This window comes from Macaca fascicularis, chromosome 6, assembly GCF_037993035.2.
Source record: "Macaca fascicularis isolate 582-1 chromosome 6, T2T-MFA8v1.1".
Classification (NCBI taxonomy): Eukaryota; Metazoa; Chordata; class Mammalia; order Primates; family Cercopithecidae; genus Macaca; species Macaca fascicularis.
Window position 1 is genome coordinate 79,348,742 of NC_088380.1, and position 25,324 is coordinate 79,374,065.

The 25,324-nt window shown below is 38.0% G+C and overlaps 1 protein-coding gene across 3 annotated transcripts; it reads left to right on the plus strand.

The window, feature by feature from the left end:
• HMGCR (3-hydroxy-3-methylglutaryl-CoA reductase) lies at positions 1-25,324 on the plus strand. Of its 3 annotated transcripts, none has more exons than XM_045393868.3 (20): positions 1-451; positions 5,066-5,253; positions 6,667-6,778; positions 7,059-7,146; positions 8,392-8,476; positions 10,029-10,134; positions 12,642-12,748; positions 12,859-12,975; positions 13,388-13,548; positions 13,667-13,914; positions 14,023-14,201; positions 17,759-17,953; positions 18,317-18,475; positions 18,627-18,784; positions 19,586-19,691; positions 21,904-22,074; positions 22,419-22,559; positions 22,645-22,803; positions 23,233-23,387; positions 23,536-25,324. In XM_045393868.3, exons 2-20 carry the CDS (start codon positions 5,089-5,091, stop codon positions 23,588-23,590), a joined length of 2,667 nt encoding a protein of 888 aa, XP_045249803.2. In that variant the 5' UTR covers positions 1-451; positions 5,066-5,088; the 3' UTR covers positions 23,591-25,324. The 3 variants fall into 3 exon arrangements, with proteins under 3 accessions (XP_045249803.2, XP_005557235.3, XP_005557234.3); XM_005557178.5 differs by having other exon boundaries at positions 1-85; XM_005557177.5 differs by having other exon boundaries at positions 1-80.

The window sequence follows — 25,324 nt, forward strand, 5'->3', positions numbered from 1 at the left end:
CTTCCGCTCCGTGTCTCCGTTGACTGGAGACGGGCGGAGCACCGGCGCCGGGGTTTGGTGGCCTCTAGTGAGATCTGGAGGTGAGGCGGGTGGTGGCCGAGAAGCGGGGCCGGGGCGGCGGGGAGCGGGGCGAGATGGGTGGGAGCGGGGTTTGGGCTATTTTGGTGGCAATTCTGGAGCTTCCCTCGGCCCTGGGAAGTGGCTGCCGGCAGCTCCTGCGGACCTGGAGGGTGCTGCGGTTGCGCTTTGTTGGTGTGGCGGCCCGGACCCGCGGGGACTGCAAGGAATGTCCTTGAGGCCCGGCAGGCCGAGCGGCGACCGGCACCAGTGCCGGAGGAACCCAGGGTCCCGAACTGGGCTTGAGAGGCGGGCGGCGGTCTGGCCTCTTGGTGACTGCGGTCATCATCTGTGGACCCGCGGGGCGTAGCCGCGTTCATCGGCCGTGTTCAAAGTAGGCAGTGCTGGCTGCATTGTCGCGATAATCGGGGCAGAAAGGGTGTCAGGCAGGGTGACCTCGGAGGCCCCTGGATTCGAGAAATGCTAGGGGTCTGTGGGGCTTCTGGGTTGGCAGCTCGCAGGGCAGACGGGAGAAGCGCGCCTGCTGGATCCGGGCATTCACGCCCAGGAGCTGCTGTTCGTTAGCTCCTTTCTTTTACGTGACGGGAAAGATCTCTGTAAATGCTGCTAACTAACTTAGAGCCATAAAGAACCGTGGATTGGTGTAGATGTGTCCGGTTATTTACAGGAGAACGGCTTGAGAGGATGCGGAACCCAACGTGGGGATTCGCACAAGGACTCAAAAGATTCTTCTTCTTCTTTTTTTTTTTTTTTGGTAAGGGGCGTAGTCTCCTTGGTGCTGATGTTCTTTTAGGAAAAATGTATCTTGGAGATAAAAATATAGAACAGTTAATTTCTGCAGTAGGAGGAGGTCGAGGTACTTCATTCTTAAGTAGTCGTTTGAAATATTTCAGGATTTGAGGATATGCCTTCTTAGACATGGTCCTGCAGAGTCCTAGGAAACATTTATTTCTGGGCTATACTAAATGTGCATGTTTTCGGCGTCCCACAAGGTAGAGAATGTACTTTTTGTTTACTTATGAATTTATTTTCGTCTCCATGCAATGAAAGGCATTTTGCAATTTAGAGATAATCTAGCAAAGGCCTGGACATTACTTTGGGCATAAACTGGATTTTGCAGGCCTGCTTTGTTGTAGTGTTCTTCCAGAACTTACGATAAACTTGGTGGTCAAGACAAATGGGAATTAGTAACATGAAGGTTAAACAAAATTGCACATAGGTTACAGCATTAACATGAAAATTGTCAGGTGTTTGGGATAACCATTTCAAGATAAGTGAGTATGCCTGCATGCACACACTCTTGGTATTATTCCTTTATGGTCTAGTTTCTAGACTATAGATAGCCACATTATGGAATCACGTGGTCTACTTAGGTTGACCCCTGTGAAATTGCCAGTATTTAAAATTCAGCTAACCTACAAAAATAGCAGTTTCGTATGATTCCATTTAATACTTATCTTTGTCAGAGAACTTTGGAGCTCTAGCTTCATAAGTGAATGAAGAGAAGAGATATGACATAAAAACAGCATGTAATAGAATGTGAGCTAATTGGGTATAGAATCCAGGTTTCCTGATTGCCAGTGCAAGATTTTTTTTTTTTCCTTCTTTCTGGAATACCAGCTTGAGCAGCAGAATGCTAGATCCTCTTGGGATTGAAAATGACTGCCATATAAGACGCAGTTCTTGCCTTCAAAGAGACAAAATGTACACATTTAATTAATTTGAGAACACTGTAAGACAGTATATAATCAAATACTGGAATGTGCAATGCAGGCGGAGTGCTGAGTAGGAGGAAGTAGGATGCCAGAACATCCTTTTCTGCAGTTGGTCATGGTAGGTGGTTTCTGTAGCAGATTGGATTGACATTTAAGAATTATCCATTCTTTTAAAGAATCTGTAAAATGTTTGGAGCATACTTTTTAGTCTGAATAAGTAAGGCATACCTTGCCTATTTGTTTTGTTTCTTTAAGTGAAATTAATTTTTATTGCAGTGTTGCATAAATACTGTCAACTCAATTTGCAGGAGCTATCCTGTAGCCTGCTTGTTCCATTTGCAACTGCTGATGAAGGTGGAAGATTGGATTCTATGGCATGTAAATGCTTTGCATAATCACAGGGCAATGGGGAGGATGTCATGAGAAATGAGATTGTTTATAATTATGGTTGCTTTTGACACACCCTTATAAGATTGCTCTGTTTGTTTCCAAATAGGTGGGGTTTTCTGTGTGTAGGGGTGGCTGACAGGGTCATGTGTAATTTTTTTCCTTGAATATTGCAAAGATGACTTTACACCTGGGAAAAAAGTCCCAGAATTACAATGCCACATAAAATCTTTTGAGGGAATACATAATGTGTCTAATGTATAATTATGGGTTTATGATGTTAAACCAATTTGTTCACAAGTTAGTGTTCCTACAGGGTTGCAGCTAAGATTTTAATTCAAATGAATTAACTTTTTAATAATAATGGAATCTGATTGGCATAATGAGGAAAAATCTGAGCTGAAGTGTTTTTTTGCAGGGAAAGAGAGTTAGAAATAATTTTGACCTAATTTTGAAACACATAGTTAATTTACTTTCTGGAACTTCGATGCTAGTTGATCCTGTAGAACACTTGGTAGAGTTGTGTTTTAAATGTAAGACAGAAATTATGTGATAGAATACCATCATGAAAATCTAGCCTTTTACTTTTAGTGAGTCTTTTGGTTATAATTAAGTAGGGTTCAAATCTAAGATTTGATTAAAGATTTCCAATATTTTAAGTCCAAGTACCTGCTAATTTAATAGAAAGTATTTTGTTGCTGTTGTACGTTTTCCAGGATAGTTCCAAGTTGACTGTCTCTAATCTGAAGATCTGAAATCCGAAATGCTCCAAAATCTGAAATTTCTTGAGCACCAACCTGACACTCAAAGGAAATGCTCATTGCAGTATTTGGAATTTGGATTTTGGATTTTGGATTAGGGATGCTAAGCTAGTAAATGTAATGCAGATATTACAAAATTCGGAAACATCCCAAATCTAAAACACTTCTGGTCCCAAGCATTTTGGATAAGGGATACTCAACCTGTATGTAAAATGTTTCTCCTTCCCATACCCCATTAATATATTCCCTGAATGCTCTGCATTTAGCCTTAAACTAGAGGGCATGGGTTACATCCATATCTAGGTGCCTTAAAAAAAAGTCATCTTTAGATCTGTTTCAAGATGTGTCATAAAACACATGCTACTATAGTTTAAGAATTTAAGCCAGCATTTGTTGAGCAATGCTATGTGTGAGTGCAAGGTGCTGGAGGGTAAATTGATGAATAAGACTCAGGGTGGAAGGCTGAAAAAGCATGAGTAAACACAGGCAGGTACATGCCACATTTATATTCCTTTAGGTACTGCCAGCTTTTTAAAACTGACCCACGGTAGGAAATACATGTTAATTTAAAAGCCCAGACACACACTTATATATGGATAGTTTCTTGAAACATAGTTTTAAGAAATAATACCTACCCATACTACCTGGCTTACCCAACAGCTATTTTTTATAATATTGTTTTCTATTTAATTTTATTTAAAAATGTTCTTATTGACGAAATTGATGTCATGATCTAATTGATCCAGTTGTTGTGGATCAACGGTTTGAAAACTATTCAGCTAGTGGTGTGGTATGGCTGAAATGTAGAGAACATGGAGTGATGCAGTGAGAGATGACACTTGATACTTGCTTTGGTTCCTTAAAGCTACTCTTTTTTTTTTTTTGGTCTTTCCCCAACCCTTTATAAATAGATAAATGCTTTCTTTCTCTTACTTGATTGCCTTTTTATAGTCTGTCTTCAACAGATGAATCACTTTCTTAGTTATTACTAAATGTGAGATTCATTTGAATTCTTGCTAGTGTGGCAGTTAATGAGCTTACTTTTAAAGTCTTTTTGTTGATTTTTGCGGGTTACTAATATGCTTTATCATAGGCATTAATTTCAGTGAAAGAAGTAAGACTTGTAGGTTTATTTGTGGAGACCAATGGTAATATAAGATTTTTTCAAAATAGAATATCAGAATTAGTATTTAGCAAACAGGAAATTTAGTCATGGTAGTCACTAGATCAAAATCTTCTATGTGTTCTATTGGGAATTTTTTTGAATGCCATATACAGATACTTCAGCCAGTCATCCTCTTCTACTACTGTTCTAGCTTTTGATTAGTTGTGAAAGTTGGGAGCTTTTCATGTCTAATGCTTTTCTACTGGTCTTCTAGCACTATTGTTGATGATTCTGCTAGAAGAAAAGCAGCCACCACAGCAAAATTCTTACCCTGTTTTATTAATGTAGAAACATCTATCAGAAAAGACTTTTTCTGTTGACAGCAATGTTAGGAAGGTTTTATTAAACATCCTTTTGCTAGTGACATTCTGCCATATGTTTTATGGAATGAAAAAGTACAAGAGGTCCCTGCCCTTGAGGATCTTATAAACTAACATGATTTATAGCAGGACACTCAACAAGTAGATTCTTTGGTGTTTACCTTTTGTGTAATCAGAATGTAGATGATGAAGAAGATACTTAACATGCATTTTATATTTCGGTAATTAGAAAATGTGAATAGCTGTTTCTCACTTGTGTTTTCTGCTTGATTGCTCTTCTACTTGCAAGGCTCAGGTAATAAGGTCAAGTTTATCTTAAATGTTTGAATTCATATAATTTTAAAGAAATGGCTGCTTTAAAGTTGGTTGCCAGTGAGTAGTAAAGGATTTATTGTTTGAGTGAAGAAGTAATAACATAGTTCTCTTAATTTTATAATTATTTTCCAGAATTATAAGGAACAGTATCAAATAGTCATATGTATAGGACACTGTGCATACAAAGCAGGGTTTATAGCATACTTTTCCTTAAAATCTTTTCCTAAAACTACAGTGAGCTGTATAGCACACTCTTCCTTAAAATCTTTTCCTAGAAATACAATGAGCTGTATACTAAGTGTTCACACTTGATATTCCTTCCAGGATCCACGGATTCTGTATCTACAATGTTGTCAAGACTTTTTCGAATGCATGGCCTCTTCGTGGCCTCCCATCCCTGGGAAGTCATAGTGGGAACAGTGACACTGACCATCTGCATGATGTCCATGAACATGTTTACTGGTAACAATAAGATCTGTGGTTGGAATTATGAATGTCCAAAGTTTGAAGAGGTTAGTGAAGTTAATTTGATATTGACTAAAGTAAATTACATTTTCAATTTCTAAAGAGCCCTTAAGTCCTTATATGGTCCCTTTAGGGACCACATAATTTTTAAAAGTTATGAGTAAAATATATTTTTTTTTTTGAGAGGGAGTCTCCCTCTGTCGCCCAGGCTGGAGTTCAGTGGCACGATCTCGGCTCACTGCAAGCTCCGCCTCCCGGGTTCATGCCATTCTCCTGCCTCAGCCTCCAGAGTAGCTGGGACTATAGGCGCCCGCCACCACACCCGGCTAATTTTTTGTATTTTTAATAGAGACGAGGTTTCACCGTGTTAGCCAGGATGGTTTCGATCTCCTGACCTCATGATCCCCCCGCCTCGGCCTCCCAAAGTGCTGGGATTACAGGCGTGAGCCACCGCGCTCGGCCGAGTAAAATCTTTAGTATGTAGGAACTTACCTCAAATTTCTGTTTATATGGAATGCACTGGAAATACTATTATTTTGCGTTCTCTTCACAAATGAGTGTAATTGACTTTATTTGAGAAATACATCTTTTATAAGTAACTAATAGTCAAAAATGAGTGTGGGCCAGGTATAGTGACTCATGCCTGTAATCCCAACACTTTTGGAGGCCAAAGCAGGAGAATTGTTTGAGCCCAGGAGTTCAAGACCAGCCTGGACAACCTGGGCAACATAGTAAGACCAAGTCTTTAAAAAAAATTAAAGGCTGGGCGCAGTGGCTCACGCCTGTAATCCCAGCAGTTTGGGAGGCCAAGGCAGGTGGATCACGAGGTCAGGGGATCGAGACCATCCTGGCTAACACGGTGAAACCCGTGTCTCTACTAAAAAATACAAAAAACTAGCCGGGCGTGGTGGCGGGCGCCTGTAATCCCAGCTACTTGGGAGGCTGAGGCAGGAGAATGGCGTGAACCCGGGAGGCGGAGCTTGCAGTAAGCCGAGATCGCGCCACTGTACTCCAGCCTGGGCAACAGAGCCAGACTCCGTCTCAAAAAAAAAAAAAAATTAAAAAATTATCTGGATGTAGTAGCATGCACCTGTAGTCCTGCCAGTTTGGAGGCCATGGCAGGAGGATCCCTTGAACCTGGGAGGTTGAGGCTGCAGTGAGCTGTGATTGCACCACTGTACTCCAGCCTGGGTAATAGCATGTGACCCTGTCTCAAAAAAAAAAAAAAAAAAAAAAAAATTGCAGTGATGTATTGACTTACCACAGTGGTTTGATTAAAAGTTGGATTTAATTTTTGATTTGCATGTTTGATATTTTTATTGGACTTGTATTGTGCTTACATTTATGTTCTCATGACAATATATAAATGAATTGCACATGCAAAATAAAAATTCTTAGTTTTGATTGCTTATTTTAAAAGTCAGAGCTATTGGAATTTCCTTTTCTTTCTCTCCTATTAGGATGTTTTGAGCAGTGACATTATAATTCTGACAATAACACGATGCATAGCAATCCTGTATATTTACTTCCAGTTCCAGAATTTACGTCAACTTGGATCAAAATACATTTTGGGTAATAGTTTTACATGTTTAACTTCTGGTGTCATGAGATTTTTGATGTGCTGTAGAAATAAACCTGTTCATTCAAATCATGTATTTGGAAATATGTGTGTTGCTGAAAGTGTGCTGCATGCATTGAATAGTTTCCTTATTATTGGCAGTTAGACATTCTGAAATTTGAGACCTTAATAATTTGGAGAAAACTAGTATTATCTCAGAATACTGTGTGAGACTGTTATTATTTGTGTAGTAAAGGATAAAAGTTTTTCAGTATTGAACTTTTGTCATTTTAGGTATTGCTGGCCTCTTCACAATTTTCTCAAGCTTTGTATTCAGTACAGTTGTCATTCACTTCTTAGACAAAGAATTGACAGGCTTGAAGTAAGTATTTAAAACTTAAATATACTTTCTGTCAAAATACATTTTAAAAAACTTTTCTTCCCCATGCTGCTAAGGCACACATTTTCAAAAGTTAAGAAAATAAGGGGAATTTTTTTGTATAATTTTACTATTAGCTAATTTTCTTAACTATTAACATTTTGGCATATATCCTTTTCTACTGTTTTTATACTTAAAGAAAATATCTGACATCATATATATTGTTTTATAATTTCTTTATGCATAATAATAGTTTATCAACATCTTTCCCTGTCCTTTTTTGTTTGAGACGGAGTTTCGCTCTCATCACCCAGTCTGGAGTGTAATGGCATGGTCCTGGCTCACTGCAACCTCCACCTCCTGGGTTCAAGCAGTTCTCCTGCCTCAGCCTCCTGAGTAGCTGGGATTACAGGCACCTGCCACCATGCCCATCTAATTTTTGTATTTTTAGTAGAGACTGTTTTTCGCCATGTTGGTGAGGCTGGTCTCCAACTCCTGACCTCAAGTGATCTGCCTGCCTTGGCCTCCTAAAGTGCTAGGATTATAGACGTGAGCCATTGTGCCCGGCCTCTGTGTCCTTAATGTTAAACTAAATTGTTTGTAATGGCTATATGTATTCTCTTCTGTCTAAACATCTTGTAGTTTATTAATCATCTAATGTTGGACTGTTAGGTTATTTAATTTTTTTCATTAATAACAACTGTGATAAATGTTTTTGTAACTACATTTTTGTTCATATTCATAATCATTTTCTTCAGATACATTCCTAGGAGTGAGACAGTGGTTTTGCTTTTTTTAGAGCTTTGCTTTTTTTTTTTTTTTTTTTTTTAAGAGCTTTTTAGTGCTGTCATTGCCAATTTAGTTTCCAGAGAGTTTGTTTAGTTTATCCTTCCACAGGTGGTGATTAATGAAAATTTTTATATATTCTACTTTTTTTCCCTAATGGTAATCCAAGGAGGTACTTTTTACCAAGGATGATCTTTTGATACAAAATTACCAAAAGGTGTTTAAATGTAAATATACTTGCATTTTAACATTAAAAATATTTTTAACAAATATTTTGAGCAACTGTTATGTTTAGCTTTGAGGATACCAAAGAAATATAGGGTATACCTTTTTGTCTGCAGAAAGGTACACATACTACAGGATCATACAATATAGAGGGGGAAAGGTTTTGTTCTAAAAAGAATTTTTTTAAAATCATACTTTTTCTCATTAAATTTATCTGATCATTTTGTTCTTTTCCAGTGAAGCTTTGCCCTTTTTCCTACTTCTGATTGACCTTTCCAGAGCAAGTGCATTAGCAAAGTTTGCCCTCAGTTCCAACTCACAGGTAAGTATTATTTATAAGATAGCAGTGTGAATAGTATTCTTTTTTTCAGTTTACATTAATAGGAAGGATTAATAGTTTCTTCATAGTCCAGGATTTAAGAATTGCCCAAAGTTTTAAGTTTAATTCTCAAGTCCCAAGACTGGTCTCTATAAGTGCCCCAGGAACAGTCCCCTTTATCTAACAACTCAATTATGATTCTGTAGCTACTGGAATTTTGAATTGCCTCCATTTTTCTTTTTGAAAGTTTTCAAAAATTATGGTAATAATTTTTGGGTAAATAAGAGTATTTTCCTAGTGAAACACATCAGAGAGCAGAACAGGATCTAATGGAAGAGAACCCCAGGGCTGATTGATTGATTGATTGATTGATTTGAGATGTAGTCTCACTGTCGCCCAGGCTGGAGTGCAGTGGCGAGATCGTGGCTCACTGCAACCTTCTCCTGGGTTCAAGGGAGTCTTCAGAGCCTCAGCCACCTGAGTAGCTGGTATTACAGGCGTGCACCACCATCCCCGGCTAATTTTTGTGTTTTTAGTAGAGACGGAGTTTTGCCATGTTGGCCGGGCTGGTCTTTAATTCCTGACCTCAAGTGATCCACCCACCTCGGCCTCCCAAAGTGCTGGGATTAAAGATGTGAGCCACCGTGCCTGGTCAGACTTATTTTTAAACCCCTTAAATTAACACTAGCGTTATTTCCTATTTTAAGTTTCTTCTTAATGTTCATTAGTCACTTTGAAGAACCTAACCTTTTTAACAATATTATATCAGAGCATTTTGAGTATAAAATAGTACACAATTCTGCCCTGATCATTTATTGATAAATGTGTATGGTCATTTGAACATGTTAACAAGGAAATGAGTTTGGTTTTATTAATACTAATATGATCTCATAAAAAATTTGCAACTAAGCTTCTGCCATGGTAGGCAAAAATATAGAATTTTTTAGGGTTTAATTATGTGGGATTTAAATGACAGAGTTAATGCGCGACCTCAAAGGAATATTCCTAAGAAATATCTTATTCAGTGGAAAGGGAATCAGGGCACTATATGTTCTTCTTTAAAAATTTGGCTGGGTGCAGTGGCTCACCCCTGTAATCCCAGCACTTCGGGAGGCCGAGGCAGGCAGATCACCTGAGGTCAGGAGTTTGAGATCAGCCTGGCCAACGTGGTGAAACCCTGTCTCTACTAAAAATACAAAAATTAGCTGGGCATGGTGGTGGGTGCCTGTAATCCCAGCTACTCGGGAGGCTGAGGCAGGAGAATCGCTTGAACCCAGGAGGCGGAGGTTGCAGTGAACCAAGATCGAGCCATTGCATGTTGCACTCCAGCCTGGGAAACAAAGTGAGACTCCATTTCAAAAAAGAAAAAAAAAATTCATTTTTAAATCGTCATAATACCATCACACTTTCTATCTTGAATACCTGTTAGTTTTATCATATTGTATATTTTACTCTTTGAATAGTAATTTGATATTAATATAAGCCATAGGATGCTCTAACATTTAAAAAAGTTATTTTGTCCCTTGCCCTCATTGATATGTTTGATCCGTTTTAGGATGAAGTAAGGGAAAATATTGCTCGTGGAATGGCAATTTTAGGTCCAACGTTTACCCTCGATGCTCTTGTTGAATGTCTTGTGATTGGAGTTGGTACCATGTCAGGTTTGTAAGCAATTTTTGCCATATTTTAAAATAGGTATGTCACTAAAGAGGAAAAAGAACATCTTGGATTTGTATTATTTATTGTTAAATTCTGACTTTTAAATTACTCTTAAAATTTTTAATTATATTTGTGATATTTTTGTTCATTTGCTTTCTTTTGTTTGGTTTTTTAACCAACATTGCATTCCAAGGTTGGTCTGGAAGACACCTTCCAAGCCCTGCTGTTACTTAGACTCAACTGGTGACTTGGTTTTTTGTGTTTTAATTATCATGTAGGGAGAAAAGAGTCAGGAATTGGACAGATCTGAGTAAGATTCACCTAATAAGGTGATTGGAAATATTATCCAGTAGTAAGCAGTACATCTCAGCAAGCACCCAGCATTAGCTTCAACACATGTTTCTTCATTCTTAATTTGGATAGTAGAGAATTAGATACTAATATCAAACATAGGACTTCATTATGTGGAATAAAAATTACAGCCTGGCATGGAAATTTGCCAGAAGGAATATATTATGGTGTGTGAAGGTCTCCTAATCATTAGGACTATATTTTATGACTTTCTCGTAAAGACCATACTTAGTTAACTACTGTGTATTTCCTGGTACCTTAGAGCCCTCAGTGAGATGCCTCATTCTTTCAGAAGTAAATTATCTAACTTTTAAGGGTGTAAATTACTGTCATTAGTTTAGGCCTTTTCAGTGGATAGTATTTTAAAAATGTAATATTGCTTCTAAGTTTCTGAGAGTGAATTATTATTTAGTTATTTCTTTTATTCAACAAAGATTTTATTTAGCAGATAAAATATTTTTTAATTTTAAAAATTTACTTACCTTAAAATTTACTTTTGGGAGTACAATTTTATGAGTTTTGATAATGACATAGCCATGTAACCAGCACTACACTCAAGAAAAAATGTTGATCAGGTGAAAATGTACTTGTATGATTTTATTCAAACAAAAGAATATATGAGAAGAGGATTCGCCAGGAAGTAATAGTTGGGCCATGAAACCACGGGGTTATTCATTGAAATAATAATGATGTGAAAAGCAGTTGGGCGATGAGTTTTGTCATGATATGGTCAGAAAAGTAGACAAAGGAAGTGATTAGATTTGTGGTTGGAGAAGGCAGTGAGACATTTACAGCTATACAGAAATGGTGTAAATAGAGATTTGGGTTAGGGTAGAAAAGGACAGATTTAATACATATTAACTTGGAAGTAACCCTTTGAAAAAGCCAGTACAAAAAGTAGAAAGTCTTAGCTTCTTGGATGCATGTGGATTGGTGCTGTTTCTTTGTGTATAGAGAGACTTATCTGGGGACAAAGTAAGGAAGAATGCCTGGAGAGCATATGGCAACAACATGAGTGAATATTGTGCAGAGAGAAATAGTAGATAGTCAAGTCAGGAAAGCATTGGTCAAGTATGGTTTCGATGGCCTCAAGTTTGAAAAGATTATATTCAGCTGCCGTTTAAAATGTAGTTTGATTTATAATGCTTTTGTTATTGTGATTGTGTAGCCTCTTGAATTTCCACATTTGAGGGTAATTGTGGAATTAAAAATATACAATATATGCTTGTTCTAGTCAGTCAAATGATATCTTAAAATTTAGGAAATAAAATACAACTTTGAGTTTTTGTGAGCAGTTTTTATAGGACAATTTAAATTTATGTTTCAAAGCATTGTTATGTTTGACATCAGAAATATGTTTTTTATTATGTTCAAGTGAGAGCATATGTAAAGTGAGAGAGAAGGATTTGGTGGTAATCTAAGGTCTCTTCTAGCCTCTATAATTCGGTTGTTTTCTATTTGAGATTACCAAATGATACCTTAAGCATTTTGTAGTGGATTATGTTTGTTAATTTTTAATCTTGAGTTGCCATTTTGTATTATATCATTTTCCAAACAGATCAATGAAATAACCAAAATTATAAGAACTTCAGTAGCCATCATAGAGGTTATATTGAAATTAGAGTTTGTTGGTACACAAAAAATAATTATTTTGATCTTATATCAGGACTGGCATAACTGGCAGGATATTCTACTTATATAAAAAATCCTTGGTTAATTGGCAAATTGCTTTTCTCCTAACAAGTGGGATTAAATCAATAGTGTAACTGGGGTTTTGCTCCGTTAGAGTAGCCTGCACGCTCCATATTTCATAACAAGGCACTACTGCTTGACAAAAAGGAGTTGGAAACACATATGTTTATCAGTTGTGTATTAAACACTACGATTCTCCCTGGCATTGTGATATTGGGGACATGGGAGAAGGCAAGAGCTTTGCCCTTGAGGGACTTACAGTTCTGTGGTTATTCCTGCTGTTCCCTAAGGCTTGGCATCACCTCTGAGTTGCTAATTCTGTTTCCAGTAAATGGCAAGGAGCTTAGTGTATTGATATTTTCATGTATTTGTCTGCCTGCAGGAAGACAAATATATCCTTGTGATACATGCAGCATCAAAAATACACACACTTTACTAGTTATATCTTTAATTTTTCTCTAACCAGGGGTTCGTCAGCTTGAAATTATGTGCTGCTTTGGCTGCATGTCAGTTCTTGCCAACTACTTCGTGTTCATGACTTTTTTCCCAGCTTGTGTGTCCTTGGTATTAGAGGTAAGACCAGTTCTTACATATGGCACTAGTAGAAGAGTAATATTTCTGCTTACCTCAGTTTACCTGAACAGAATCAGTACCTTCTAATGTCACACTGACTTAATTTGTAGCTTTCTCGGGAAAGCCGCGAGGGTCGTCCAATTTGGCAGCTCAGCCATTTTGCCCGAGTTTTAGAAGAAGAAGAAAATAAGCCAAATCCTGTAACTCAGAGGGTCAAGATGATTATGGTAATGACATAGTTTTCTTCTCCTTTTAGTATCCTCACTTCCAATCTCATTCTTTTAAGATTTCTTATTTTCTACAATTTTTGGCCCATTCGATGATATTGCACCCCCTTCTTCCTTTTTTTCTTAATGTGTTCATTTCTTTGAGGCTCCTGGTCTTTATTAGCCCCTCTCTCCTAAGCAAACTTTTTAAGTTCCTCCACCTTATCTCCCTTTGAAAGCCTGTTCTTTGGGATGTTTTCAGTAGTTCAGTGGGGTCACTACTTTATTTAGTTGCATAGCAAGCTTGGGGCTTTCTTTTTCATGGTAAGAGGAAGCTATGAGAGATAATGTCTGGTTGTCCATTTGCTAGGGATAAGAAATTTAAGTTCTGTTGATATGCAGAGGATACATTATTTTTAAAATTTTATTTCAGTCTCTAGGCTTGGTTCTTGTTCATGCTCACAGTCGCTGGATAGCTGATCCTTCTCCTCAAAACAGTACAGCAGATACTTCTAAGGTTTCTTTAGGACTGGATGAAAATGTGTCTAAGAGAATTGAACCAAGTGTTTCCCTCTGGCAATTTTATCTCTCTAAGTAAGTTAACTGATATCTACTTTGTGATATATTAATCATAGTACTCTATGCTAATATAAGTTCAGATTGTGTCCTTTACATTTCTGAATAATATTTTAATTTGCTTTCTTTTATTTAGAATGATCAGCATGGATATTGAACAAGTTATTACCCTAAGTTTAGCTCTCCTTCTGGCTGTCAAGTACATCTTCTTTGAACAAGCAGAGACAGAATCTACACTCTCGTTAAAAAACCCTATCACTTCTCCTGTAGTGACACAAAAGAAAGTCCCAGACAACTGTTGTAGACGTGAACCTGTGCTGGTCAGAAATAACCAGAAGTGTGATTCAATAGAGGAAGAGACAGGGATAAACCGAGAAAGAAAAGGTAACTTGTTATTCTCTTCACTTTGAGTCCTTCATTGCTTCTTCAAAAAATAGTCTGTTTTCAAAATTTTGTGCCGTGTTGTGAGATTTCTTTTGATCTCTTGAACAGTTGAGGTTATAAAACCCTTAGTGGCTGAAACAGATACCCCAAACAAAGCTACATTTGTGGTTGGTAACGCCTCCTTACTCGATACTTCGTCAGTACTGGTGACACAGGAACCTGAAATTGAGCTTCCCGGGGAACCTCGGCCTAACGAAGAATGTCTGCAGATACTTGGGAATGCAGAGGTGAGGATGATACATAAACTCCAACGTGGCAGTTTTCATTACAAAGGAGCTTTTTCAAGGAAGAAAAATCTAGTATCTGCTGAACACTACAGCTAAGTTCTGGGCACCGTGTAACATAACTAACAGATACTATCTTCTTTCTTTATTTCCCACAATCTTGAGAGGTAGGTAGAATTATCTGTTTTCTCGATGAGAACGTTGAGGTTCCAGTATGTTTAATTTCCCCAAGTAGTACATCTAGGAAATGGTAAAGCTGATAGCAGGGTCCAAGATTTTCTGACTCCAGAGTCAAAACTCTTTCTAGTTTATTACTGTTTTATCATAGAGATGAGCGACTACTGTATTCTCATAGGTGTGTTGAGGCCTAGAAAGAGTTTAACACAGAGACAAGTTTCAAAGATACAAGAAAGTTTTTGTTTTATTTTGTAAGCTTGATACCCATGAGGAAGCTTGCTTTTTTTTCTGAGATTTGAACAGGGTCTTCTACCTACATGACCATATCAGTCTACTCATGCTTTCATGCAAATAATCATGTTCCATCCATGTCTGCTTAATATGGTTAATTCTTTCTTTTAAATATATTTTAATATGTTTATTGGTAAAATGCAATTTTTCACCAGTTTTATTGAGGTATACTTGACAAATGAAATTTTATTTTTTTATTATTATTATTTTGGGAGACAGAGTGTCATTCTGTCACCCAGGCTGGAGTATAGTGGCACCATCTTGGCTCACTGCAACCTCCACCTCCCAGGTTCAAGTGATTCTTGTGTATCAGCCTCCTGAGTAACTGGGATTACAGGCATGTGCCACCATGTCTGGCTAGTTTTTGTATTTTTAGCAGAGATGGGGTTTCACCATGTTGGCCAGGCTGGTCTCAAACTCCTGGCCTCAAGTGGTCTGTCTGCCTTGGCCTCCCAAAGTGCTGGGATTACAGGCATGAGCCACTGCACGCCCGGCCTGCATTCTTTAATCATATACTTTTTAGCTGAATTTAGTCATTGTTCTTTAAACGCAGTTCCCAACTCTGGGTTTCTATTGTTTTTGTCATCTGACATGCCTCCCCATCTCCAGGTGTTCACACCTTCAGGGCAAATGCTAGCATCTATGAAATCTATCTCAATTCCGCCAAACAGAAGTAACCTTTCTTTTCTGAAGCATCCTTTATATAGAGACTGTGCATTTTTAATGGCAGTTGTACTTTGTTGCTTATATCATATTTACATGAATATCTCCATTATTAGACATCAGGCTCTTAGAAGGCTAAGTCCATGTCTTGAGAAGGCTTTGGATTTCATAGGTGCTCAGTAAACTTTAAGAGAATGAATGAATTTTCATTGACAATACATACACCAGCTAATGTTTATCTTACTATTCTTTTGAAAAATTAGACTAATATTAGTGTTTGCAAAGAAGATCCTTGAATAAATCCACAGGTAGTAGTCACAAAATTGAATTACTGGTACCAGTTTTGTGGAAGGTGGTGACTGTGAATGTGTGTGTATATATGTATGTATGCATATGTATGTATATCACCACCACAAGCAGAGTCAAGAGACAGCTAATAAACCAAGAGAAAATATTGGCAATTTATGTTTAAGGCTAAAGGGCTAATCTCTAATATATAAAAAGCTCCTGCAAACTGATGAGACTAAATTTTTATCTAATTTTTTAAAAGCAGATAATATAATCAGTCTATTGTCAGGAAAAAAGTACATGTGGCTCTTAAAAATGTGAGAAGGTGATTAACTTCATCCTAAGAGAACTGCAAATTAAAATTGTACTTGAGATATTTTCACTCATCAGATTGGCAATAATCCCAGGGTTTAATAACATACTCTATTGAGGTTGTCGGGAAAAGTCTTTTCTTGTTTTTTTTTTTTTTTGTTGTTGTTGTTTGTTTCTTTTGAGAAGGAGTTTTGCTGTTGTTCCCCAGGCTGGAGTGCAGTGGCGTGATCTTGACTAACCGCAACCTCTGCCTCCCAGGTTCAGTTGATTCTCCTGCCTCAGCCTCCCAAGTAGCTGGGATTGCAGGCATGTGCCACCACGCCTGGCTAATTTTTTATTTTTAGTAGAGACGGGGTTTCTCCATGTTTGTCAGGCTGGTCTCGAACTCTGGACCTTGGGTGATCTGCCCATCTTGGCCTCCCAAGGTGCTGGGATTATAGGCGTGAGCCACTGCCCCCAACCTGGAAAGGTCTTTTCTTACATTGGTGGTGAGAAGGCAATTGGACAGTGTTAATTCAAATTAATAAAGTTGTAAAAATTATAAAAATTTATAAGATTATAAATGTTCATACCGTTTGGCCCAACACTTGTGTGAATTTATACCCATATATATGCGTGCGTGTGTGTGTGTGTGTGTGTGTGTGTGTGTGTGTGTATTTATAATCATGCATAAAAAAGTCTGGATGGATACACAATAAAATAGCGGTACCTATTTATGTGTAGTTAGCAAAGAACTGGGCAGATGGTAGACAGAGATGGGATGAAGACTTTTTGTTATATCTCTTTTAATATTTAGTTTTTTTTTTTTTTTTTTGAGACGGAGTCTCGCTCTGTCGCCCAGGCTGGAGTGCAGTGGCCAGATCTCAGCTCACTGCAAGCTCCGCCTCCCGGGTTCCCGCCATTCTCCTGCCTCAGCCTCCCGAGTAGCTGGGACCACAGGCGCCGCCACCTCGCCCGGCTAATTTTTGTGTGTGTGTGTGTGTTTTTAGTAGAGACGGGGTTTCGCCGTGTTAGCCAGGATGGTCTCGATCTCCTGACCTTGTGATCCGCCCGTCTCGGCCTCTCAAAGTGCTGGGATTACAGGGTTGAGCCACCGCGCCCGGCCAATATTTAGTTTTTAAACCATGTGAATATCTTGCCTGTTCAGGATATTAAAAATAGAAAGTTTACTAGAGTTTAAACAATAGCTGTTACATCTGACACACACTTGAAACCTTGCTAAATTCACATTTATTTTTTTTTTTACGGTGTATTAGTGCAAGCCTGTCTTTGTATTGTAAAATCTAATGATATGGTATTTATATTATTTTTGTTTGGCATTTTTTGTATTAAATGAATTGTTATTTTGCGGAGGTATCTTTTTTTTTGTTTTGTTTTGTTTTGAGAGTCTCGCTCTGTTGCCCAGGCTGGAGTGCAGTGGCCGGATCTCAGCTCACTGCAAGCTCCGCCTCCCGGGTTTACGCCATTCTCCTGCCTCAGCCTCCCGAGTAGCTGGGACTACAGGCGCCCGCTACCTCGCCCGGCTAGTTTTTTGTATTTTTTAGTAGAGACGAGGTTTCACCGTGTTAGCCAGGATGGTCTTGATCTCCTGACCTCGTGATCCGCCCGTCTCGGCCTCCCAAAGTGCTGGGATTACAGGCTTGAGCCACCGCGCCCGGCCCCGGAGGTATCTTTTAATTAAAAACTACAGTGATTTAATTTAAAAATTACATTATTTTAGCTTAGCATTGTTTGTATTAAATGGTTTATAACATGAACTATAGTCTTTCAAGCCTTCTGTTTCATCTCTCTCTCTAACCCCAATTTCATTTTTTTCTCCATTTCTTTAGAAAGGTGCAAAATTCCTTAGTGATGCTGAGATCATCCAGTTAGTCAATGCTAAGCATATCCCAGCCTACAAGTTGGAAACTCTGATGGAAACTCATGAGCGTGGTGTATCTATTCGCAGACAGTTACTTTCCAAAAAGCTTTCAGAACCTTCTTCTCTCCAGTACCTACCTTACAGGGATTATAATTACTCCTTGGTATGTTGTTTTCTTGATTAAGAGAGGTTTGCTTTGTATGTTTTTAATCTTTTTCTTTTCTTGATTAGTTTTGTATATGTACATAGTTTTATAAAACATTTTCCTTTTAAATCATTTTACCCTAATTTTTTATTCTGCTTATGATGTAGGTCATAGAAAACAAAAATATTTTTCCTGTTTTTACAGTCATTACTCAAAGATTTTAGTATTTTAAACACTTTTTAAAGGTAAATTAAAAATTTTGTTTAAAAAGAATACATACTAAAGGATTATGTTTGAAGATAGTTATTAATGACAAGCTGAGATGAGTTTTGTGCATTTTACTATATAGATTTTCATTTGGTGCCTGACTTTACCTTGTAGGTGATGGGAGCTTGTTGTGAGAATGTTATTGGATATATGCCCATCCCTGTTGGAGTAGCAGGACCCCTTTGCTTGGATGGAAAAGAATTTCAGGTTCCAATGGCAACAACAGAAGGTTGTCTTGTGGCCAGCACCAATAGAGGCTGCAGAGCAATAGGTGTAAGTTGGCATTTATATATTTGCCAGTTTTAAAATACATCATGGGCAAGGCAATGAGAAGAGTTTTAAGGACAATTAGTTGATACCTTTTGGGTCAAGCATGAGCGTTTTTGGGTAACATGTGCTTGCTTCTCTAACATATACTGTGTAGCTTGGTGGAGGTGCCAGCAGCCGAGTCCTTGCAGATGGGATGACTCGTGGCCCAGTTGTGCGTCTTCCACGTGCTTGTGACTCTGCAGAAGTGAAAGCCTGGCTCGAAACATCTGAAGGGTTCGCAGTGATAAAGGAGGCATTTGACAGCACTAGCAGGTGTGTGAGTGGATTTGTATGTACATTTATATCTATCTATTTTAGAACCAGTGTCATTTTCTGTGATTACCAAACATAATTGTTAACATATTACCTCCTTAAGAGCACATAACAGAATATCAACTTTAAAGCTATTCATTTAAAATAAGGAATATTTATGCTTGGTTGGGGGGAAAAAAAGAATCTTGATTCAAATGAATAGCTCCACAGAGGTAAATTAGTAAGAAAAAAACAAAGTGTGAGCTAGTAATTTTGATTAGACTGTTACTTTGCCTAGGAGAGAACTGTCTTAGAAAAAAAGATTTTCCAGATAGGAGAGAAGTATTAGTATAATAGACTTACTTTAAATAAAGAAAATTAAATTTATAAAGTAGCATAATCAATACAAATGATAACCACAATATAGTTCAAGCTAACACATTTGTTTTTATGTGAACTGTGTAAGTTTAAGAAATAATTGTGACTGGGCGCAGTGGCTCATGCCTGTAAGCCCAACACTTTGGGAGGCCAAGGCAGGCAGATCACTTGAGGCCAGGAGTTCGAGACCAGCCTGACTGACATGGCGAAACCCTGTCTCTATTCAAAATACAAAAATTGGCTGGGCATGGTGGCCCGCGCCTGTAATCCCAGCTACTCAGGAGGCTAAGGCAGGAGAATTTCTTGAACCTGGGAGGTGGATGTTGCAGTGAGCTGAGATCACGCCATTGCACTCCAGCCTGGGTGACAGAGCGAGACTCCGTCTCAGAAAAATAAATAAATAAATAAAGAATAAAATACAATCTTTGCATCTTTTATTTATAGATTTGCACGTCTACAGAAACTTCATACAAGTATAGCTGGACGCAACCTTTATATCCGTTTCCAGTCCAGGTCAGGGGATGCCATGGGGATGAACATGATTTCAAAGGTAAGTGTAGGCAGAGTATCTGAAAGTACTTTTATTAAAAGGTAAATATTGATTGATATAACTCATGTTATATCAATCAGGCATTTGTTGATTGGTATTCCTTACATTTGATAGATTTAATTTAGACTTGGCATTACACATATCCTGAGTTTACTCAGGACTGGGAACAGTCTTAGTGTTGACATTTCAAAACTTTATCTAGTCAAGAGACCACCTTTGAAGCTGACCTCTTCCAGAGACTTCAAGATTCGTCTTTAAGAACAGCAATATAATCCCAGTACTTTGGGAGGCCAAGGCAAGGAGATTGCTTGGGGTCTGGAGTTTAAGACCAGCCTGGGCAACACAGTGACATGCCATCTCTACAAGCAATAAAAAAAAATAGCTGGGCATAGTGGCACATACCTGTGGTCCTCGCTACATGGTAGGCTGAGGCGGGAAGTTAGCTTGAGCCTAGGAGCTTGAGGCCAGCTTGGGCAATGTAGCAAGACCCTGACTCCATTCATCCATCTGTCTGCCCGTCCGTTCGTCTGTCCGTTTTGAATTTAGGATATTTTCTACTTAGGTGGGGTTTACAGTCTAATAAACCTATCAAAAGTCAAGGAGCATTGCCAATAAACAGTATGGCAGTTCAACAACTTAAAAATAGAATTACCATATGATCCAGCAGTTGCACTTCTGGGCATATACCCAAAAGAACTGAAAGCAGTTCTCAAAGAGATATTTGTACACCTATGTTTGTAGCAGCATTTTTCATAATAGCCATGAACTGGAATCAACCTAAGTGTTCATTGTTGGATGAATGGACAACAAATTAGATGTATTTGTATGTGTGTGTATGTATATGTCTATATAAAATGGAATATTACTCAGCTTTAAAAAGGGAGGAAATTATAGCACATGATACAACATGGATAAACGTTGATGACTTTATGCTAAATGAAATAAACCAGTCACAAAAAGACAAATACTATATCATTCCACTTGAATCAGGTGTCCAGAATAGTCAAATTCATAGAGACAGAAAGTAGAATGGTGGTTATCATGGGTTTGGGGAAGGGGAAAATGGGTGGTTGTTATTTAGTAAGTACAGAGTTTTTGTTTTATGAGATGAAAAGAGTTCTGGGAGCAAAGACATGGAACCGGCCCAAATGCCCATCAATGATAAACTGGATAAAGAAAATGTGGCACATATACACCATGGAATACCATGCAGCCATAAAAAAGGAATGAGATCATGTCCTTTGCAGGGACATGGATGAGCCTGGAAACCATCATCCTCAGCAAACTAACACAGGAACAGAAAACCAAACACCACACCTTCTCACTTGTAAGTGGGAGTTGACCAGTGAGAACACACGAACACAGGGAGGGGAACAACACACACCGAGGCATGTCGGGGGGTTGGGGGCAAGGGGAAGAGCATTAGCACAAATACCTAATGCATGTGGGGCTTAAAATCTATATGACAGGTTGATGGGTGCAGCAAACCACCATGGCACATGTATACCCATGTAACAAACCTGCACATTCTGTGCATATATCCCAAAACTTTTAAAAAAAAAAGAGTGCTGGGTATTTGTTGCATCGCAGTGTGAATATACTTACCACTGTATACCTAAAAATGGGTAGGATGGTAAATTTTATGTGTTTTACCACAATAAAATTATTTTTTAAATTGCCAATAAGTATGTTTTGGGTTATTGAGGTATGAGTCGTTAATTGAATTAATTCTATTTAATTGGAAGTCATTGGAAAGCTTATTTGTGTTTTATGTAATATTAAAGCTCAATGACTTTCCACCTCACAAGATCAACTCTTATGACTCACTTCTCTTTACAGACTGCATTACTTGGGGTTTTAGGTAACAGCTGAATAATTAGAAGATGGAATTTATTACTCATTCCCCAGTGACATATAAATATAAGTATCCTTATTGAGTATTTTTAACATTATCATTTTTTATCTACATCCTATTCAACAATGACTACAAAGAACTTGGTTTTCTTACCGAGAAAGAAACACATTAGGAATCTATACCTGACCAAGAAAGTAATTATGATGGTTAATAAAACAGCTGTTACTTTTGTGCTCAGTTTCTTTGAAGTGTAGTTATTACACTTAGAAATATATCATAGATACAAATAAATTCTTCTCATAAGGATGAATATTTCATGCATTTTAATATGTGTGTGTTTTGCGTTCTTGTTAACAGGGTACAGAGAAAGCACTTTCAAAACTTCATGAGTATTTCCCTGAAATGCAGATTCTAGCTGTTAGTGGTAACTATTGTACTGACAAGAAACCTGCTGCTATAAACTGGATAGAGGGAAGAGGAAAATCTGTTGTTTGTGAAGCTGTCATTCCAGCCAAGGTTGTCAGAGAAGTGAGTGACTGGATAGATAACTTATCTTTTTTATTTTGTAATCATCTTTAATTGTATTTAAAACTAGGGTAAAGGAGTATTAACATTTTAAATAAAGTTAAATATATGGGACAGTGTTTTCCATCAAAGATGGCTGTTGTACCTTGCCACCTGCCTATGTGTATCTAATCCATAGGAACAAACTTTACTGATTTTTTTTTAATTATTATTTTTTAATGGAGGACAGAACTTGAATGGGGCCACATCTAAACTTTGTTTTCTGGAGGTGCAGAAAGATAGATTTGGGTAACATTCCCCTGAACCTTCTAGAGGAACATCTAAATGTACACAGCTCTGTTTTCTAGGTATTAAAGACTACCACAGACGCTATGATTGAGGTCAACATTAACAAGAATTTAGTGGGCTCTGCCATGGCTGGGAGCATAGGAGGCTACAACGCCCATGCAGCAAACATTGTCACTGCCATCTACATTGCCTGTGGACAGGTGAGCTCTTCAGCCTCCACTTCCCTTGTTACGTCTTTCTGAGTGAAAGAAGTATATTGTAGATTTTTTCTTTTCTTTTTTCCAGGATGCAGCACAGAATGTTGGTAGTTCAAACTGTATTACTTTAATGGAAGCAAGTGGCCCCACAAATGAAGATTTATATATCAGCTGCACCATGCCATCTATAGAGATAGGAACGGTGGGCGGTGGGACCAACCTGCTACCTCAGCAAGCCTGTTTGCAGGTATGATGTATCAGGCATAGAGTCCACACGCCTAGTTCCAACTCTGGGTTTTTCTTTCTAGCTGAGACTATGTATCACTCACCTCTATATTTTAATTGGTCTTTTCAAAACTCTTTTGTCATATCAGCCTAATCCATTGTGTCCAAATAGGCATGTTTCAGCTTATGCTTAGATAAGAAAGTAGATGAAGAGAGCAGATGAATGTTCATCTACTGAGTAAAGGGTACTGCCAGTGAGGCTGTGAATATGATGTTAGCTATGGTGTTATGCACTGTCAGTCGTGGCTGTCAAGTCTTGGAAAGTTAGTACGTCCAGTGGAGTCTAGTTCTATTCTAATGCCATTTATAGTTGCCCTGTTTTTAGTTGATTGAGTAAGAAATTGTTCATGATTTTAAGGGTGAATCTTGCTGTGTCTCTCTCTGGCTACAGATGCTAGGTGTTCAAGGAGCATGCAAAGATAATCCTGGGGAAAATGCCCGGCAGCTTGCCCGAATTGTGTGCGGGACCGTAATGGCTGGGGAATTGTCACTTATGGCAGCATTGGCAGCAGGACATCTTGTCAAAAGTCATATGATTCACAACAGGTAATACCTAAAGATATATTTAACATGTTTTCCCTAAATTTCAAAAAATATGCAGTGTAAAAACTTACTACTCAGCTACTGTAGTCCCAAGTTAAAATTCTACATTCCTGATGTTTATATATTGCTACTTTGTCATTTTCTACCATAGGTCGAAGATCAATTTACAAGACCTCCAAGGAGCTTGCACTAAGAAGACAGCTTGAATAGCTTGACAGTTCTGAACTGGAACACGGGCATTGGGTTCGAAAGGACTAACATAAAATCTGTGAATTAAAAAAGCTCAATGCATTGGCTTGTTGAGGATGAATAGATATGATCACTGAGACAACCACTTGGTTTTTGACTCTTTCAGAGAGGTCTCAGGTTCTTTCCATGCAGATTCCTCAGATCTGAACACAGTTTAGTGCTTTACATGCTGTGCTCTTTGGAAAGATTTCAACAAGAATATTGTACGTTAAAGCATCAAAGATGGTAATCTACAGCTCACCTCTGAAGGCAAATACAAGCTGGGAAAAAAGTTTTGATGAAATTCTTGAAGTTCATGGTGATCAGTGCAATTGACTTTCTCCCTCACCCCTGCCGATTGAAAATGGATTTTAAAATTATACTATAGCTGACGAAACGCCTGATTTTGTAGTTAATTTATTAAGTCTGGGATGTAGAACTTCAAGAAGTAAGAGCTAAGTTCATATTTTTAAATTAATTCTTCATTTGGTGCTGATCTATTTTGATTTTGGGGGGTAATCAGCATTATTCTTCAGAAGGGGACCTGTTTTCTTCAAGGGAAGAAACACTTATTCCCACACTACAGAATAATGTGTTAAACGTGCTAAATAGTTCTGTCAGGAAAACAAATCACTGCATTTATCTCCGCAGGCTATTTGTTCAGAGAGGCCTTTTGTTTAAATATAAATGTTTGTCTAGATTGGCTATAACATGTCTTTCAGCATTAGGCTTTTAAGAAACACAGGGTTTTGTATTCATTACTAAAGATATCAGAGCTCTTAAATGTTGCTTAGATGAGGGTGAGTGTCAAATGCAAGCAAGACTGGGACCTTAGAAATCAATGGAGAAACACAGTTTTGAAAGAAAAATACCATTTCTCTAAGCCAACTTTAATTGCTTAAGAGACATTTTTATTTAGTTGAAAAATCTAGCTTTTTTTTTTTGTAAACTGTATCAAATCTGTATATGTTGTAATAAACCTTCTTATGCTAGTTTATTGGAAGTGTTCAAGAAATAAAAATCAACTTGTGTACTGATAAAATACTCTAGCTTGGGCCAGAGAAGATAATGTTCTTTAAGGTTGTCCAGGAAACCCTGGCTTGCTTGCGGAGCCTAATGAAGGGGAAAGTCAACTTTCAGAGCCAGTGAAGGAGCCACGTGAATGGCCTAGTTCCTGTGGCCAGGAGGTTGGTGACTGAAACATTTACAGAGGGCTCTTTGATGGACCCATGAACGCTCTTAGCTTCCTCAGGGGATCAGCAGAGTTATTGAATCTTAATTTTTTTTTAATGTACAAGTTTTGTATAAATAATAAAGAACTCCTTATTTTGTATTACATCTAATGCTTCAAGTGTTGGTCTTGGAAAGCTGATGATGTCTCTTGTAGAAGATGGACTCTGAAGAACATTCCAGTAAACCACGGCAGCATGGAGAGCCTCTTAGTGATTGCGTCTGCAGTGTTATTGTGGAAGATTTACCTTTTCCGTTGTACGTAAAGCCTAAATTGTTTTTGTTGTGACTTTTTAGCCAGTGACTCTTTTTCTGAGCTTTTCATGGAAGTGGCAGTGAAAAATATGTTGAGTGTTCATTTTAGGACTGTAATTAATATCTTGCTAAATTAATGTTTTGTACAATTACTATATTGTATACATTTTGTTATAGAATACTTTTTTTCTAGTTTTAGTAAATAATGAAAAGGAAGTTAATACCAA